Genomic DNA, 19,693 nt, shown 5'->3' with positions numbered 1-19,693 from the left:
CCCCCCCCCCGCCAAGTTTTACTAGTCTGTGAAATCTGAAAGTCTGGAAACCACTGACTTAGCATTAAAGTTTTTTTTTTTTTAGATAGAAAGCTCAATATGAATCAACAATGTATGAAATAGTTTCTGAAAAAGATACTATTACCTTAGTACATATTTAAGTATAGTGTTCAACAGGAGAGAAGTAATAAATACTATTCTGTACTGGTCACATCACATCTCAAGTATATTTAGTTCCATGATTGATTTGGATTGATATTTGCAAGATGCTGGTGTTGTTAGTAAAAGAACTTTAAGGGTATAATATGGAGAATTGGGCAGTTGTCTGGAAAAGAAAGGACAACAGTAGAAGGTAGACCATTCTAGATGTCCTCAAATTTTTAAAGGGCTGTTGGGTGGCAAAGATATCAGGCTTGTTTTGTATGGCTCTAAAATACAGAACTAAGACATGAGTCAGTGCTAAGGGAAGACAGATTTAGATTTTTTAGGTAAACATAATGGTGAAATGTATATTAGAGTTGTCTTGGAAATGTCTGCCTTGAATAGCATTTTGTGCTCCATGATTGGAGTTGTTCAAGCGTATATTACATAGATTATTTTGTTCAGAGTTTTCAAGGTCCTGAAACTGGTGTGTAGACAGGTTTCTCATTCCTATAAAATGATGTCTAAATTTTTAGTGTGTACATTCAACACTTATAGGTATTTCGGGGTTGAGATGGAGAAGGGGGATTAGAAATTGATGAATTGTTTATTACAGGTATTTTGGGGTTGAGATTGGGAAGGGGGTTTTTAGTATGTAAAGTGACAGGGACAGATCAGAGAACGTTTGAGCACTCTTAAAATATTTTTCTTCTCAATAGGTATACTCGGATATTAATGAAGGATATAGATATACTGAACTCTGCAGGAAAGATGGACAAAATGAGATTGTTGAACATCCTGATGCAGTTGAGGAAATGTTGTAATCATCCATATCTCTTTGATGGAGCTGAACCTGGTCCACCTTATACAACGGATATGCATCTAGTTACCAACAGTGGCAAAATGGTGGTATTAGACAAGCTGCTCCCTAAACTGAAAGAACAAGGTATCTATATTACTGATTTTTCGCAGTTGAGAAGTAATGAAAACTTAGAATTCTAATGTTAAAATGAGAGTAGTACACTTTTGAAATGACTGCTCTTGACACTTTAAAACTGAAGTGGGACATTTAAAAACCTGTATCCATTATCTGAGCATTCCCTCAGTTTTAGGCCTTTTCTTATCTCTTAAAAGGTGATCAATAGGTAGAGCAACAACACTCCCTGGATTTTGGGGAGAGTTTCTTTTTTATGTTAGCTTTCACATCAATCATTGAATGATTAAGAAATTTCAGCTTTTTGTCATAAAATGCCAGGATCACTCTTCCCAGCCATACACAGTTCTACATCCTTTGTTAGACAATGATATTGTGGTCAGTACCGCTTTTTGATTATTTATGTGGACTTTTTACTTAATTAAATACCATGCTAGGGACCCACAGCTTTTATAATATGCTTTATATATATGCTTTATAATATGCTCACTATAGAAATGGTATATGTGTGGTGTGTGTATAGGTATATTTAAATTATATGAACATAGAATTTAGTATGAAGCCACGTTCAGCAGTTATGTGCTCATGGCAAAACTTGTTTCTTCTATACCCACTTCCCCCTTCCCAGATTATTTTGAAGCAAATCCCAGATATAGCATTCTATATATAAATAATTCATCATCATAATTCATTATGAGTTGAAAATCGACTTGACGGCACGTAACATTGCGCGCGCGCACACGCACACAGACACACACACGTAGTCCTGACTTATGACAGAATTCTGTTCCAATGACTCCACTGTAAGTCGGTTGTGATGTAAGTCGAATACCTCTTTTTTTTAAGTTTTATTATTGCCTTTTATTAGTATATTTATAAATCTGATCTTTATTGTCTTTGGGGGTTGGCATGAGAAAGAACAGCAGCAAATTACTCACTGCAACACTCTGTAGTACATATTATTGATAAGATATAAGAATAATAAGAAGGACGGTCATAAGTGTGGTTTGTCGTAACTGATATATCATAAGTCAGGGATTACATACACATATGTATATATAAAATCTTTAAAGAAAAATTCTTCAAAGTATAATTACAATGTCTATCACTTCTAAAAATATCAGTGATTTTCTCATGTCAGATATATAATCAGATGTCAAATGTCTGCATTTGTGATTCTATATGTATTTTGATAAGAGTGACAACGATACCAGTATATTGACTGTCAGAACCATTTTATGAGTCGTCAGTGAATTGGTAGTTTTTATTTTTACACCTTTTTGTATGAATATATTTTTTAAAACAATTTCCTTGGAAGCTGAGTAACTAAAGGAATTGGTGTGGAGGAGTGGCAGGAACTTGGTAGAGATACTCACTAATGAAACATTATTAAGCTCTGCAGAGAAAATGGAGACTATTGAACATCCTTATGCATTTGTGGTGTGAGAAGGTGAGACAGTTGGAGATTGTCAGCCTTATCCTCCAAGACAGGATTGTTTCATAAAGCTGGCTAAAAAATGAGAGTCAGTTCAATAATTTGAATCATGGCAGATAGGTGAATGGTGATTCGTGTAGATACAAGGCAAACATTTATAGTCCTTTGACCTGGAATGAGTTCTTAGAGCTAGAAGAAGACAAGGGGTATGTGAATGTGTATTGGGGAATGTACAGGAGCAATGTGCATGGAAGGGCTTGTGGGGGCTAGGGGGTAGAAGATTATTTTAAATGTATGTGGGGTAACAATACAGTGTTTCTCAAGGCCTGTGAGATGGCAAGATCTTCCAGGTCAGAGGGAAATACCCTTTTCTGTTTACCTTAGTGTGTTATGCAAATTATTGTGTTAAGAAATTTTTCTTAATACAATAAGAAAAAAATACTGTGTTAAGAAAAAATTATCTTCTTTTTGTGCCATAATGGGAAAAAAGGTGAAGAATGACAGTCTTGGATAATAAATAATGTAGATCTTTTCTTTCTTGTAACTAATGAGGTAACTTGGAATTAAGGGTAATTGGTTAGTCAGTAGTTTCAGTTAGCCTTAAATTTTTGAATAAATTTTTTTATTTTTGAAGCTTCTGATAAAGAGCTATTATATTCATCAACAGGTTCACGAGTATTAATCTTCAGTCAGATGACAAGAGTACTGGATATTTTGGAAGATTATTGTATGTGGAGAAATTATGAATATTGCAGATTGGATGGGCAGACACCCCATGATGAGAGACAAGTAAGTACAACTCAAAGAGGGGAGATATAAAGATATCAGATAAAATAATTTTCTGACGCTTGTTTTATTTTGTATATATAGGAGTCCATCAATGCATACAATGAACCAAACAGCACAAAGTTTGTTTTCATGTTAAGCACACGTGCTGGTGGCCTTGGCATCAATCTTGCTACTGCTGATGTAGTAATTCTGTATGATTCAGACTGGAACCCCCAAGTAGATCTTCAGGCTATGGTAAGAGATATCAAATATATTCTGTGCTTAGATGTTTTAGTTAACTTCAGTGCTGTCGAGTGGATTCTGACTCATAGTGACCCTATAGGACAGAGTAGAGCTGCCCCATAGGGTTTCCAAGGCTGTAAATCTTTACGGAAGCAGACTGCCACATCTTTCTCCCACAGAGTGTCTGGTGGGTGCTAACCCACCGACCTTTTGGTTAGCAGCTGAGCTCTTTAACCACTGGGCCACCAGGGCTTTTCTCAATGTTTTAGTTAGGGTAAGTTAAACAATATCCAAATCCCAGTAGCTTAATGCAGTAGAGTTTTTTCTCTCACCTAAACATTTCAGTGAGTACTTCGTAGATGATTGCCATCTAAATCAGGATACTTCCATATTATGGCTATGCCATACCTTAGGACTGTGGAGTTCTCTGTACATCTTCTGCATCAGTTGAGTATTGCCCAGGAAGGTTTTTTTTTTTTTTGTTTCAGATTTTTGCAAACCTTTTTCATGTCTGACCTGATGGAAAGACAGCTGGATTCTCATATCTGCTACTTTAGTCAGTCTGTTGTGATATGTAGTTTTGACTGGAGTACATGAAGAAAATCTTGCTTCATACAGATATATAATGAGAAAAGAGAGGAATCTTTTATAAGCCTTTTCAGATGTTTTTGTAGGTGCCATCAAATCAGTTCTGACTTATAGCAACCTCATGTACAACAGAAAGAAACACTGTCCGGTCCTGCATCATCCTCACAATTGTTGGGCTTGAGCCCATCGTTGCAGCCACTGTGTCAATCCATGTTGTTGAGGATCTTCCTCTCTTTCACTGACCCTCTACTTTACCATGCATGATGTCCTTCTCCAGGGATTGGTCCTTCCTAGTAACAGGTTCAATGTACGTGAGATGAAGTTTCGCCATCCTTGCGTCTAAGGAGCATTCTGGCTGTACTTCTTCCAAGACAGATTTTTTTCCTTCTTCTGGCAGTCCATGGTATATTCAGTATTCTTTGCCAACACCTTAATTCAAAAGCAACAATTCTTCTTTGGTCTTCCAGGAATTTTTTTATGGGTCAGACCTGGAAGTGTTTCCACATAGCATAACTGACTGCAAGGGAATTGATAAATGGTAGTATAGTTGTATTCCGAAAGGAAGGGGAAATGGATTTGGTGAGCAGCTAGCCTTTCTGCCATATTAGATGCTTAAAATTTGGGCCCATATGTGGGAATAGTTGGCCAGATCAGGAAGGTCATTTTTATCTTGGATTGAGAACATTTATGATCTGTAAATGAATACAAAATCTTAAAATTTTTCTTAAGTTTGATATTGCTAATGACTTGACCCATGGTATGGTGACCATAAATTCAACTTTATTAAATCTCTGGTGTTGATCACTTTCATCCTGTACTTTTTGCTTAGTGGCTGGGAAAAATTGATCAATTATTAGAAGTAGGGGCTGTTTATAGGAATGTGGCTTTTGAACATACCAGAAGTTAAATAGAAAGTTGAGTTCAGATTGATTTGAGTACTCATATGTAGTTAATTGGGTAATATTTAAAGACTGAGATTCTTATATTGCTCGTGAGGTTCATTTATTCATGTCACTTCTTTCCCTAATAGTCATGGTAATTCAGACTTGATATAGGTAGAAAAGCATAGTGAATTTAAACCTAAGGAAAAAAGAATACATATATTTGTGGTTTGGGGGCTTTTTTTTTTTTTTTTTATGTTTTTATTATGACTGTTTTGTTACATATTTTAAAAAATGTTTTATACTTGAAAATTTCTTAAATTTGTTTTCAGTATGCACCAAGAATTATGTGAATTTTTTAACTGTATTAAAAATAACATGATAATTTGTCTAGGACCGAGCACATAGAATTGGGCAAACTAAGACAGTCAGAGTGTTCCGGTTTATCACTGACAACACTGTAGAAGAAAGAATAGTGGAGCGTGCTGAGATGAAACTTAGACTGGATTCAATAGTCATTCAACAAGGTGAGCCTTAGAACTTTAAAGTTTTACCAAATTGGATTAATACAACTTTTTTTTGGTTGGATATTTTAGGAGGTTTTTGTTATTAAAGCATCTGTTGAACCAGGCGAGCTAACAGGCCCAACATGTATGTTCCAGAGATAATAAATTTTAGTTTTGTTAAAAGAGTATGGATTTTAGGGTCACGAATGTTGAAGTTTGAATATTGACTCCGTGAGTTAGCAACTTCTCTTCCTCTGTTTGAGCCCATTTCCTTCTCTATTAAATTAGGATGAAAGTAACTTTAGGATTTTCAAGAATAATGGGGATAATGTATATAAATTACTGAACATTCAGCCTGGCACATGGTAAGTAAATAGCATTGTTTGGATTATGATTTATATGTACTGAGTTCTCTATTGATTGCTCTGGGGAATACTGAAGAAATAAAAACCAAACTAAAAGAATCTGATCTTAATTCTTTTTTAAAAAATCTACAATTATTTATTGAGCAACCAGCAGGTGCCAGTCACTGTTCTTGGTGCTAAGAATACAAAGGTGCATAAAACAGACAAGTGTTCTTACTTTCAAGACGTTTAAAATTTAGTGGGAGAGAGACGCAGAATAAGCAAATACATAAGTAGGGCTGACGGGTGAGAAAGGGAGCCGTGGTGGCACAACAGTGAAGCACTTGGCTGCTAACGGAAGGGTTGGCAGTTCAAACTCACCCAGCAGTTCTGCAGGAGAAAGACCTGGTGATCTGCTTCTGTAAAGATTACAGACTAGAAAACCCTATGGGACAGTTCTACTCTGTCACATGGGGTCACTATTAGTTGGAATCGACAGCACACAACAGAGGGTGATAATGGAGCTTTTATTTTGGATTGATTAAAGGAAACTGCAAGTTCTCATTTCAGAGTGACTTTTAAGGAGGACATAATTTGTTTCATAAAGCTTAAAGTTTGTGGTAGGATATGTAAAATGCAAAAATAGAAAGAAAAAAACTAAGGAGCTACAGCTCACATTATCTCTTTCATTCTCTGACTATACCATGAGTGTATACATGTTTGTCTGCCTGTAAAGCTGAAAGATACAGCAGTATATTGTTCACTGTTTATTTCACATATGTGTCTTGGTTTTGTCAACTAACTAGCCTATGTAATGCCATGCATAGTGTCAGCCATGTGTCTGAATACCTGAAGACAATAAATGCTTATTATTAATTGTTTTTGTTAATAATAGCTTAACAACAAGCAGTTACTTTGTGCCAGTCATTGTGCTAATTACTTTTTACATCCATTATCTCTTTTAGTCTTCATCCCAACTTGATGAGATTGGCATCAGAGGTGGAGGGCTTGGAGAGGTTTAAGTCACTTATGCAATGTTTATGTAGTTAGAAAGTGACTCAGCTAGGGGATCAAGAACTGTATTAACTATTAGACATAAAGTGCTTTTGGGGCATGGGCTGTTCTCATATTTTGAATTATGTCTCCTGATACACAAAACAGTAACACAGAGATAGGAAAGGCTTGGGGACTTTTGGGGCATATCAAACAATTGGATTTCTCATGGGCATTGTAGTGGCTAGTCTTCCCCCTCTCCCCTCCAGTATGCCTCCAGTCTTTTGAATCATTGGCACGTGGTTTTTGTTTTTTTTCCCCCTACAATTATTCTCTTGTATTAATTCGTTTACAATAAACTTAGGAATCTGTCTGTGTTTTATTACACTTTTTTGTTTTAATATTTTACTGGGGCAAATTTTGAAGCAAAGTTTGTTGACCCATTTGTAGACGTATTAATCAAACAGCAAGCATCGTGTGCCAACCTCTGTGTTACTGTTTTGTGTACTGGAAGACATAATTAACAATATGAGAGCAGCCCATACCCCCAAAGCATGTTGTTTCATGCCCAACAGAGAACCAGTTTCTGTAAGTTTTAAGAACATTCTGATAGTAAGATAGCTTTTAGTCCAAAGAAACATGTTCTAGCGATACATCCTCACTTCGAAAGTCACAAATGTTTGGCTGTGCATTCTATGAGAGGTCCAGAACCATGATATAAATACTTAAGGAAGTTGTAGAAAAAAACTTGGACCTTTCCCACTCGTTGCAAGTTGATTGGAATGCAAAAATAAAGCGTTGTTTGTTTAAGTATGTGCAAAATGTCCACTAAGGGCAAAAATGGAACTCTTTGCTTTTTTTCTTTTAGTTTGTCTGCTTTGCTGTTTATATCTTCAAAAACACAAATTACAGGGTTGACCAATTTCTTCTTGCCCAATTGATAGATCTTAATTAATTTACTAATGCTGAGTTTCTTTTATGATCCGAATACGCTTTCAGGAGTTTCACTTCTTAAGATTAGGAAGCTTCCAGAAATCAATGTTATGTATTACAGTTCTTACATAAAGTTTGGCAGTATGAAGGTTTTTTGTACTTCACATTTCAAAGGAGAAAAAAATCTGGTTAGGGTATTTTAGCATTAACAACTTCTACTCATCAGAAACTCCTTGTGTTTATAATATTCCCACTTGTTGAAAATTGTTTTTTTTTAAAAAATTCATCAATAATTTTGCTTTTCAAATATTCCAAATGCATATATTCACTTCACACAAGAATATGTTTCATGTGCAGTAAAACAATAAGCTTGGTTATATAACCTTTGAAACATTAAAAGCTTATCAACTGAAAATTTGGCATTAAATTTTATGTAAAAATCAAAATTATCAGATGTAAAGAAACAGAAATGATTGGTGTTTGAGACAAAATTAGAAGGTATTACATCTAACATTTAAAATTCCAAGTTGTCAGTAAAAGTCTGTTCAATTAACATACAATATTTTTTCAGGAAGACTTGTGGATCAGAATCTAAACAAAATCGGGAAAGACGAAATGCTCCAAATGATTCGACACGGGGCAACACATGTATTTGCTTCTAAGGAAAGTGAGATTACTGATGAGGATATTGATGGTATTTTGGAAAGAGGTGCAAAGAAGGTGAAGTATAAATGATAATGCTTTTAATATATTTCAAACCAGAACTGTTTGAGGAAATGCTTGATATGTGAGTTATAGATAATCTTATTTCCATAAAAAGGAAGCTTTTGTGTACTGTAAAGACTAAGTCATTTTGAGTACAGTTCTCGTTCTTGTTTTTAGTCTAATAAGGTGTTTCTTTTGTTTCCTAGACTGCAGAGATGAATGAAAAGCTCTCCAAGATGGGTGAAAGCTCACTTAGAAACTTTACAATGGACACAGAATCGAGTGTTTATAACTTTGAAGGAGAAGACTATAGAGAAAAACAAAAGGTGCTTTAGAAAGAGGTTTTGGTTGCTTGAAGGCTTTGTTTTACTGGAAACGTGGAATTTAAATATTTGCTACAATACCTTATAATTACTCACGTCTGATAATGTAAATTACTTCCAATTTTATCTAAAATTTAATGCCACATTTTCATTTGGCAGGCTTTGAAATTTTTTGAAATTTCTATAATCTTTTATATACATTCTTTTGTGGAGTGAATATAGTAATTTGAAATATTTGAAAATCAAAATTACTGGCAAAAAGAAATTTTCACAAACCTTATTAGTATTTTTTCTTTTTTTAATAAAATCACAGGATTGAATGGTAATAAAGGGAAAATTTTCCTAATTTCGTAAGTGACACTTGTTAACATACAGAGAGATTTGGAAAATACCTATAGGGTAGGAGGAAAAATAGTTCTACCTAGGGTTATCCTTGTTAACGTTAAGACATATAAGTCCTTAGAATTTTTCCAAATATATATCTATGTTTTTCTCCTAATTGGGTTGTAGCATTTTTTTTTTCTATCTAATAGAATTATTCATCTGGTCAAGAAATAACTTACTGAGTGTCTATATTGTTCACTAGATACTATACTGTAGGTTAATTACATAACATTGAGTAGAATCATAGTCCCTGTCCTTGTAGAGCTTATGGTTCAATATTTTGTGACTGTTTTTCCATTTACAAACATCACTCTTAATGTATAGTATGAGTGCATTCATGTAGCGTTTGCTGCTGTATGTAATAAAAGTTTGTGATTTGAATTCTTTTTCACATGCTAGATTGCATTCACAGAGTGGATTGAACCACCTAAACGAGAAAGAAAAGCCAACTATGCTGTTGATGCATATTTCAGGGAAGCGCTTCGTGTCAGTGAACCTAAAGCACCCAAGGTGAGTTGATAAAAAACAAATATCTGAAAATATTGGAAATGTAAATAAGTTTTCTTCTAATATTCATCTATAAAGTCACATTATTGAGAATTACATTTTATGTGATTTCTTATAGTGTACTCCCTTCAGTGTTTATTTCTTGAAGTTTTCTAAAACTAATTTAGAATCACGCATTTAAACTTTGGTTCATATCAGTTCAGTTTTATTGGAAGATGCATGCAATTTCTTGGAGAGGTGGAGGTCATAGTTTATAGAATGAAGAAGACTAGGAATAGATTTAAAGCAACAAATTTCTCTATTTTTTTATTCCTTTTTAAATTTTTCTTTAGGCTCCTCGACCTCCAAAACAGCCTAATGTTCAGGATTTCCAGTTCTTTCCTCCACGTTTATTTGAATTACTGGAAAAAGAAATTTTATATTACAGAAAAACTATTGGGTACAAGGTAATGGAAATACTTTATTTTATGTCCTTTTCTTTTCTCACACCATTGATGGTCTAAGAATTGATTATTATTAATACTTACTTAACTCTTTTGAGTTGAGTAGAAAAGACTATTCACTATCCCGGGTTGTGTATGTTGGGTACGTAAACGTGTGTCTGTTATCCTTTAAAGAAAGAGAGAAAAAAACAAACTTTATGACTAATTTAGTTTATTTTTAACTTAATAAATGCAGTATCAGTATATTTTCTTGCAAGATTGGATTAAAACTTGTGTGATGTTGTTTAGTTAAGAATTTTAATTCATCACATATTCTCTAAAAATTACTGATTGGTAACACAGAAAAATATTTTTAGGTACCTCGAAATCCTGACCTACCAAATGCAGCACAGGCACAAAAAGAAGAACAGCTTAAAATTGATGAAGCTGAACCTCTTAATGATGAAGAGTTAGAGGAAAAAGAGAAGCTTCTAACACAGGTATAACCTTCAGTCAACACAGAATTGGCAGTTGTTTTGTAAGGTTCTCTGTTAGGTTGTGTTGATTTACAAAGAAGTACAAGTTTCTGGTTTCAGAGATGGAAGATTTAGAGACAGTAAAACATGGATATATGAGTAAATGCTACATTTATTATCACTCTTCGTTTGGTAGTTAAGAAGATTATAGATTTTTATTGGCCTTGGTAGATTGGGTAGCCTGTTGATCACCTTTCTTCCAGGGTTCCCATCTTTCCTTCCCATTAAATCTTCCACATTGCCAACAAGTTATCATTCTCAAGTACAAGACTCTGATACTCTTTTGTTTAACATCCTTTGGGATTCAGTTAAGTCCTTTCAGAATTGATCCTTAAGCTTTATTTTTCTTCCATTTTCCTGCTGGCTCGTGTCTTTGCTCTTTTGCCTGTGTTGTTCTGCTTCACAAGTTCCTTATCTTTCAAAGTGCAACCAAAATGTCACCTTTTCATTTAGCTTTCCTTACTTTTTTTGCCACTCAGATTTAATGCTTGGTTATCTAAATCATAGATAATGTATTGCTAAAAGTATATATCTAGTACATAAAAAGTTACCACTCTAAACTTAAAAAATATAAACTAGAGCATTAGAAAATTGTTTTCTGTAATACTTAGAACCATTTGGTAAAGTGTAATAGTGTTTTTTCCCCAAGTTTATTATGCTGTGATTAAATACTTCGTTTCTATTGCTTTGTAGGGGTTTACCAATTGGAATAAGAGAGATTTTAACCAGTTCATCAAAGCTAATGAAAAGTGGGGTCGTGATGATATTGAAAATATAGCAAGAGAAGTAGAAGGAAAAACTCCAGAGGAAGTCATTGAATACTCAGGTAATTCATTTATTACTTTAATAGATGTAAGAATGTTATCAGGCTTTTGAGCTTAATAAAAACTGTTGGAAGGTTCATATTTTCTTACTCTGATGAGCTAAATTTTTGCCACAACTTTTTTTTTTAAACTTCAATTAGAAAATGTTCCCTTACCTGAAATTGTAGAATTGTTAACTTTTATCACCACTTGTCTGTCAGTTGTCATACTGTGGTGACTTGGATGTTGCTGTGATACTGGAAGCTATGCTACCGTATTTCCAATACCAGCAGTGGTCACTCATGGTGGACACGTGTCAGCAGAGCTTCCAGATTAAGATAGACTGGGAAGAAGGACCTGGCTGTCTACTTCTGAAAACAAATGGCCAGTGAAAACATTATGGATAGCAGTGGAACATTGCTGATATGGTGCCAGAAGATAAGCCCCTCAGGTTGGAAGGCACTCATAAGACGACTGGGGAAGAGCTGCCTCCTCAAAGTAGAGTTGACCGTAATGACGTGAGTGGAATAAAGCTTTCGGGATCTTCATTTGCTGATGTGGCATGGCTTAAAATGAGAAGAAACAACTGTAGATATCCATTAGTAATTGGAATGTGGAATGTACGAAGCATGAGTCAAGGAAAATTGGAAGTCATCAAAAAATGAAATGGAATGCTTGAAGACTGATAAACCTCGGCATTAGTGAAAGCTGCACAATGAATTAGGAAAACTGAAGAAGAACTGATGCATTTGAATTAGGGTGTTGATGAAGATTGTTGGCTGCCAAAAGAACGAACAAATCTCTCTTGGAAGAAGTACAGCCAGAATAATCCTTAGAAGCGATGATAGTGAGACTTTGTCTTGCTTATTTTGGACATGTTATCAGGAGGGACCAATTCCTGCAAAAGGACATCATGCTCAGTAAAGTAGAGTCAGTGAAAAAGGAAGACACTTAATGAGATGGATTGCCACAGTGGCTGCAACAATGGGCTCAAACATAGCGATGATTGTGAGGATGGTGTAGGACTGGGCAGTGTTTCATTATGTTTTGCATGGGGTGCTATGAGTTGGAACTGACTCGGCACCTAACAACAACAACAAGCTAACTAGCTATAGTTAAGAAAACTAGAATAGTTCAGTGAATAATTGTGGTCTCATTTTTATTCTTTTTCTTTCTGTAATTTCTCAAGTATTATTGGCCTATGTTGCCTGAAGTCAGTTTGATTGACAAGTGAATATGTGTAGTTGTGACGAGTGCTTAGGGTTTTAGAATGGCCAAATTTTTTTAAAAATAGTATTTTATTGTGTTTTAGGTAGAAGTTCACACAGCAAATTGGGTTCCCATTTAACAGTTTTTATACAGATTGTTTTGTGACACTTGTTATATTTTTCACAATATGTCAGCAGTCTCATTACCATTCTGTTGGTTTTCTTTCCATTAATCTAGCTTTGCTGGCCCTCCTTACCGTCTCATTTTTGCTTTAGAGTGAATGTTAACTGGTTGCATATAATTGATTTTTAAAGGAGCACAGTACTCAAAACAAGTGGTATTGTTTATTTTATAAACCTACCTTCTATTTGGCTTAAAGGTGACCTCCAAGAGTTGCTTCAGTTCCAGGTTCAAAAGGTATCTAAGGGCAATGTCTAGGGGGTTCCTCTAGTTTTTATTGGTCCAGTCAGTCTGGCCTCTTTTAGGAATTTGAGTTTTGTTCTACATTTTTCTCCCATTCTATCCAGGACCTTCTTTTGTGTCCCTGGTTAGAACGGTCCATGGTGGTAGCTGGGCACCATCTAGTTCTGGTCTCAGGTTAGATAAGGCCATGGTTCGTGTGGGCTGTTAGTCCCATGGACTAATTTCTTCTTTGAAATTAGTTTGGTTTCTTCCTTCATTCTTTTTTGCTTCAGATGAGTAGAGACCAATAGTTGTATCTTAGATGGCCACTGGGAAGCTTTTAAGACCTCAAACGCTACTCACCAAACTAGGATGTAGAACATTATTGTTATGAACTATGTTATACCAGTTGACTGAGTTGTCCCTTGAGACTATGATCCTAAGCCTTTTAAACCAGTAAACCAATCCCGCGATATGTTTCGTTATGTCTAGGAAGTATCCGTGACTGTGCCCCTTATGTGCTTTATTATATATGTGAGTATATATGTAGCATACACAAACATGTATACACATATGCTTACAGATACACCTATATATGATGTGCATGTACTCACATATACCATCCTGTACACATATATATGTGCATATCTTCGTATGTAACAACCCACATATTTTCTGTTCTTACTGTTGTTGCAAAATTGTATATGTCATAGCATTTACTGAAATTGTCCTTTATTCTTGTGTACATCTTAGTGTCTTCATTTACCTTGTTCAGGTTGTACAGACTTCACACTTACTGTGTATTGCCCTTCCCATCACCAAAAATAACAAGTGTTGTACTGTCTAGAAAGTAATTTCCCCTCCCTCCCACTCCCATCCCTGGTAACCATCAAAGAACATTGCTTTCTGTGTATATACCTGTTCTTGTCTTTTTATAAAAGTGAGACCATACAGTATTTGTCCTTTTGTGATTGACTTATTTCATAATGTCCTCCAGATTCATCCATGTTATGTTTTGCAGACTCATCATTATTGTTTATAGTTGCATAGTATTCCATTGTATGTGTGTACCGTAATTTGTTTATCCGTTCGTCTTGTGATGGGCACTCAGATTGTTTCCATCTTTTTGCTATTGTGAATAATGCTACAGTGAACGTAGGTGTGCATGTGATAGAATAGCCAAAATTTAAGAGTTGGAAGATACTTAAGATATCATCTACTTCATCTCTCATATTTTTTTTACAGTTAAGGAAACTGAAAAATTATAAATGACTGACTTACTTTCCAGTATTATAGGATAAATGACCATGTTTATTAATCTTTAGCAAGTAAAACAAAATAGAGCATTTAAGCTAGCAAGTTATTTATTATAGTTTCTCTTTACTCTCCTCATCCCCTGAACTTTACTCTTTTACAGCTGTATTCTGGGAAAGATGTAATGAACTACAGGACATAGAGAAGATTATGGCTCAGATTGAAAGGGGAGAGGCAAGAATTCAGAGAAGAATTAGTATCAAAAAAGCACTTGACACAAAGGTACTTTGCTTATTAATAAACATGGCAGTTATATTCACAGATAGTGAATATGAGAGTTAAAATAGCTTTTTAAAAGGAAAAGTAATGATAATTTAAAATTTCCTTAAAGAAAACCATGTAACATTTACAGGTATTCTCAGCAGAATATTCCTCAGTATTAGGTTATGTGGATCAAAGGCACTGCTAGTATTAGTTCTTTCCTAAGTATAGAGAAATGAGTTTTCTTTTTATAGTAATGAGAATTATAAAGTTTTTTCAGCACAAAGTTTATATAATGCTGTTGAGGTGCCTTGGGTAGAAGATTCTAGTTTGAAATAAAACATACCTAATTTTGCAGTACAGATTATATAGGGCTTGTGTTTTATTTAATCTAAAATGTGATTTTATAGATTGGACGGTACAAAGCACCTTTTCATCAGCTGAGAATATCATATGGTACTAACAAAGGAAAAAACTATACTGAAGAAGAGGATCGTTTTCTGATTTGTATGCTTCACAAGCTTGGATTCGACAAGGAAAATGTTTATGATGAATTGCGACAATGTATCCGCAACTCTCCTCAGTTCAGATTTGACTGGTTTCTTAAGTCCAGAACTGCAATGGTGAGTGCATGAGGCCTTTTTGTGTAATGTCGCAGAGTTCAGAGTAATATTCCTTGACTAAGGTAACGTGGTACCTTGACTGTCATACTTCTAGTGATATTACTTAGAAGGGAAAGAACGTACATGCCTCTTCAAGTTAATTGTAGTTGATTTTGACCCTCAAGTATATGTATTACTAATTTTTAAGTTTTTTTATAAATGGTACTGAATTCTCAGGCATGGACAGTAAATAGCAGTATCGCATATATTATGAGATGCTTTTGATTTGTAAGTGAAAGAAGGATACACAACAGTATGGCTTTAAAGAATGAAGTAAAAACATAAGTATCTTATTTTCTACCTCAGCATGATTGTGTATGAAAATGAGTTCCTTTGTTGTTTATTTTTATTTTATTTATTTGTGGATGTATGAGTGATTTTATATTAACCTATCAAAACATACTTTGTTTTAAAATTGAGATTCTAAAAGTCATAGATGGAAAACACATGGTTTACCATGTAAATCTTTGTTTATAACTCAGGAGCTCCAGAGGAGGTGCAATACCTTAATTACCTTGATTGAAAGAGAAAACATGGAACTAGAAGAAAAGGAGAAGGCAGAGAAAAAGAAACGGGGACCAAAGCCTTCAGTAAGTATTCATGAATATTTTTTTTTGTGGACTTGGTATTTTTTTCCTTAAGAATTTGAACATTACTTGGCTATCATTGATGTGTTAGTCTTTTTTCTTATCCTTACCCAAAACCCAAACCCAGTGCCGTTGAGTCAATTCTGACTCATTGCAACCTGTAGGACAGAGTAGAGCTGCCCCATAGGGTTTCCAAGGCTGCAAATCTGAAGCAGACTGCCACGTCTTCTCCTGCAGAGTGGCTGGTGGGTTTGAACTGCTGACCTTTCGGTTAGCAGCCAAGGACTTTTTAACAGCTGTACCACCAGGGCTCCTCAGTACATCCTTAGATCACTTAAAAGTTGGAATTAAACTTGATTGAACTACATGGGGGATATTATGTGTTATGATAATATATCATATAGGGATTTATGAAAATTTGAGAAGGTATGTCTTGTGAATGCTGAGAGCTTGCACTTCTCATTGGGAATGCAAGTTATAATTTTAGAATATTTCAAGAAATATTAGGAAAGCAGCAACCTTTACTCTTGACATCTAAGCCTTGATTTATTGTCCCAGTTGATATCTCAACAATCTGAAAGCAAAATTATTAAGGGAGAAAGGTCATGTTGTTATTTAATAATAGTTCATGAAGTCATGAGTAAATGAGTATGTATAGATAATATTTGGTATTTATGAAACTTCTAAAAACTCACAAAGTATTACTGTTTTCTTTTGGGGAGAGGGAGTATATTTGGTATATTGATTTGCTACTGATAATTGTGAATTATTTCTTGTGATTTCATTGTTAATATTAAACTGCTAAGTAAAATAGACTTGATAGTTTATTTTGAAAGATTTTATTATTCTGGGCAAGAAAATCTAATAATTCATTACTGTGTAGCAGCTAAAGTAATATAATATGTCTGCTAATGTATTTCATGCTTACGTTAGTCTTGTGACTAAGACAGAGTAATCCTTCTGTTTGTTTTTAGACACAGAAACGTAAAATGGATGGAGCCCCTGATGGTCGAGGAAGAAAAAAGAAGCTGAAACTATGAATATATTTTTGTTTCATAATCACTAAATTTAAACCAGTAGTTCTTTAATTTACGGGTCTTCATAAGATGTACTGTACAATGCTCAACTGTTATGTCATTAAAAGACATCAGGTTCATCTGTTTACTGAGCTAGAAACATAGTATGTAGTTTCACTTTTTTAAATGCGACAGCTGTGCTGAGGTTTTTTTTTTTATCTTTAACACTTGAAGTAATAAAATAGGCTTCATTTATTAATAAATGCTTCATTTGATTTATTTTTCTATTATAGTTCCATTTGTGAAGATTGTGACATTTTGTTTATCAGCTATAGTTTCTACACTCGTAAGATTTAAACACAAGCAAACAACTAAAAACAAAACAAATATTTGTCCCTTCAGTCTCAAATTAGTTGTGTAATTCTTTTAATTCAGTTTGCCTTTGCAGAAATTTGGGTATCTTCTTTGTGGTACCATTGAGTCTCATCTGGGAAGATTATGTAAATTGCATTCTTATTATGTGGGTAGAATGGGAAAAAAAAAGAGGCAAGACAAATTGTAATTAAATTCTATGCATATTTTTGTTATGCCTTCTGTTTCTATAGTTGGTTCTGAGGGCCTTTTAGTTGTATAGCCAAAGACACTTAGTATTTTCTGGTTCCTTAAGGTGTTATTGTACCATTTTGTAAAAGGAATATTATTATTATTTTTTAATTGTTGGATAAATATTTTGACAATGACCTTCTGAAGCAGCAACAATTTAGAAAGATAATGTCAGAACTGAGGTGATTTTTTTTTTTTTTTTAAAGACCCAGCCAGAGTAAGGTGTGAACTTGTCATAGTGTTTAATTGAAATTGGTAGTAAAATGTATGCCCTCCCAGTTTGTAGCATTTTGAGTTTTAGAGTGATTGAAAATTTTATTTTATTATATTTTAAAATAATTTCTAAAAGTGTTAGCAGCAAAACTGACTATAATTCCGGTTTTTGTTTTCTATGGACAGACTTGATAGACTGGAGACCTTGAAGCAGGGACACCCAAATTGTAGTGTCAGGATTTTAGCTTTACCAGAGGCCTTTGTGTGCTACACATAATTTGTATAAAGTTTTATATGTGCAAAATTGGGTACATGAACAGTTCTCCATTTTTCTAAGGGAATGCAATAAATGTAACATCGTGAATAAATATAACTTTTATAATCCTTAAAGTAGTCTTTCCATTTCTTGAATTTCTTTTCCTTTTTGATTTTTATTCACTGTTTTCTTCAAACATTATCTTTTTCCGTTAAAGAGGTTTCTTTCAAATTTCTAATAGTCTTTTTCATGTGCCCACACTCATTGAAATTTTTTACTAAATGCTAATTTCTGTAGTATTGCTAGTACCTTAATACCTTTACCTGCTTAATTTTCTGTAATGAGGGGTTGCTGCTGTCAACTTTATGCAAAACAGTGTTTATGGCAAGAGTAACTTGAATTTATCCTGTGGGGCTCCAAAATTGACTTCTACACAGTGTTGCACTCGTTAAAGGGTCTATTGTATGTGGAATTTGAGGAACGATTACCTCTTTAATGAAAGGGATTATTTTTAGGAGTTGTGACTTCATTTTGGAAGAAATAATTTGAAAAATGAAAAGCTGAAGAAAACTGTACAGACGTCACAAAAGAAATGATGTTTTTTAGAAGAAGAAAAACCCAAACCAAAGCCATTGCCATTGATCTGATTCTAACTCGTAGCGACCCTGTAGGACAGGGTAAAACTGTCCTTTAGGGCTTCCAAGGCTGGTGGAAGCAGACTACCACATCTTTATCCCACAGAGTGGCTGGTGGGTTCCAGCCACCGACATTTTGGTTAGCAGCCGAGCGCTTAACCACTGCGTCATGAGGGCTTCTTAGAGAAGAAGAGAGCGTAATTGTGTTTGGGGGGATGTAGATAGTGGAATGCAAAAATGAATCTAGTGCCAGCCCTTGAAAGCTTAGGAACTCAAATATAGAGGAAAATAAAAGAACACTGGAAAACATAAAACATACAAGTCTAACATTGCAATTTAGCCAGTGTGTGAATCGTGTTTCACAGATAAATTTAGAACGAAGTAAAATCAAGTTTTTATTTATGCTGCTCATTAAGGGAAAAATGATAACTAACCTCAAACTACCTGTTTTAAAAGAGGAATTGATTGTAGAGAAAATGGAGTCAACTGGAAACTATGAGAAAAAAACTCCAAACTGCTAGAATCACACATGGGGCCAGCCTAGAAGAGGCTGGGTGTTTAAAGCACGTGACCAGTCAGCTATCTGTTATAATCCAAAAAACTATAGGAAATCATTACCAAAGCAGACCAACATCTTTTTCCTGAAGAGCAGCTGGCGGGTTCAAACCACTGACCTTTTTGGTCAGCAGCCAAGTGTTTCAACCACTGTGCCACCAGGGTTCCTGTTACAATCCAGTACATTTAGTGTCCTAAGTAATTGAGCCTCTGCATGCAAGGCTCTGTTATTTCTGCTGGGAAGATTATAGCAGTATAACCAGGTAAAAAACCTGATAAAATGTAGTCATTACATTCACCTTCAATATTTTAAATTTTAATGTTAAAACCTAGGGACAAAAAAAAGTGGAAATTTTCCAATAGCAAGCATATTTTAAAAATTTGGAGCATTTTAAATTTATATAGTAGTTTCAAGTGTGCTTGGCTTTATAGTCGTGCTTACGTACTATGTGTTAAATTACATATTATGTGTTAAATTTTTATTAATTAGGAAATCAACTAAATAGCCTAATTTAGCATAGTCATGTTTATGGGCTTCTAAATGTTGATCTTCCTTATCGGATAGTTTTATCCTTATAGGATATTCCTATCAGG

At 34.6% G+C, this 19,693-nt stretch overlaps 1 protein-coding gene across 2 annotated transcripts in view; it reads left to right on the top strand.

Moving 5' to 3' along the window:
- SMARCA5 (SWI/SNF related, matrix associated, actin dependent regulator of chromatin, subfamily a, member 5) overlaps window positions 1-17,645 on the top strand; it is a 47,172-nt gene extending 29,527 nt beyond the window's left edge. For both annotated transcript variants that reach the window (XM_004378856.2, XM_023733589.1), the window contains exons 11-24: window positions 861-1,087; window positions 3,178-3,299; window positions 3,381-3,533; window positions 5,385-5,517; window positions 8,338-8,486; window positions 8,678-8,797; window positions 9,578-9,688; window positions 10,018-10,131; window positions 10,485-10,607; window positions 11,337-11,469; window positions 14,475-14,593; window positions 14,983-15,195; window positions 15,717-15,824; window positions 16,796-17,645. In XM_004378856.2, coding sequence (XP_004378913.1) covers window positions 861-1,087; window positions 3,178-3,299; window positions 3,381-3,533; window positions 5,385-5,517; window positions 8,338-8,486; window positions 8,678-8,797; window positions 9,578-9,688; window positions 10,018-10,131; window positions 10,485-10,607; window positions 11,337-11,469; window positions 14,475-14,593; window positions 14,983-15,195; window positions 15,717-15,824; window positions 16,796-16,861 — 1,891 coding nt within the window. In that variant the 3' untranslated portion in view covers window positions 16,862-17,645. The remainder of the gene's footprint in view (window positions 1-860; window positions 1,088-3,177; window positions 3,300-3,380; window positions 3,534-5,384; window positions 5,518-8,337; window positions 8,487-8,677; window positions 8,798-9,577; window positions 9,689-10,017; window positions 10,132-10,484; window positions 10,608-11,336; window positions 11,470-14,474; window positions 14,594-14,982; window positions 15,196-15,716; window positions 15,825-16,795) is intronic.
- The last annotated feature ends 2,048 nt before the right edge of the window (window positions 17,646-19,693 follow it).

Source organism: Trichechus manatus, unplaced genomic scaffold, assembly GCF_000243295.1.
Source record: "Trichechus manatus latirostris isolate Lorelei unplaced genomic scaffold, TriManLat1.0 scaffold00059, whole genome shotgun sequence".
Classification (NCBI taxonomy): Eukaryota; Metazoa; Chordata; class Mammalia; order Sirenia; family Trichechidae; genus Trichechus; species Trichechus manatus.
This window is presented reverse-complemented; position numbering and strand designations above follow the sequence as displayed.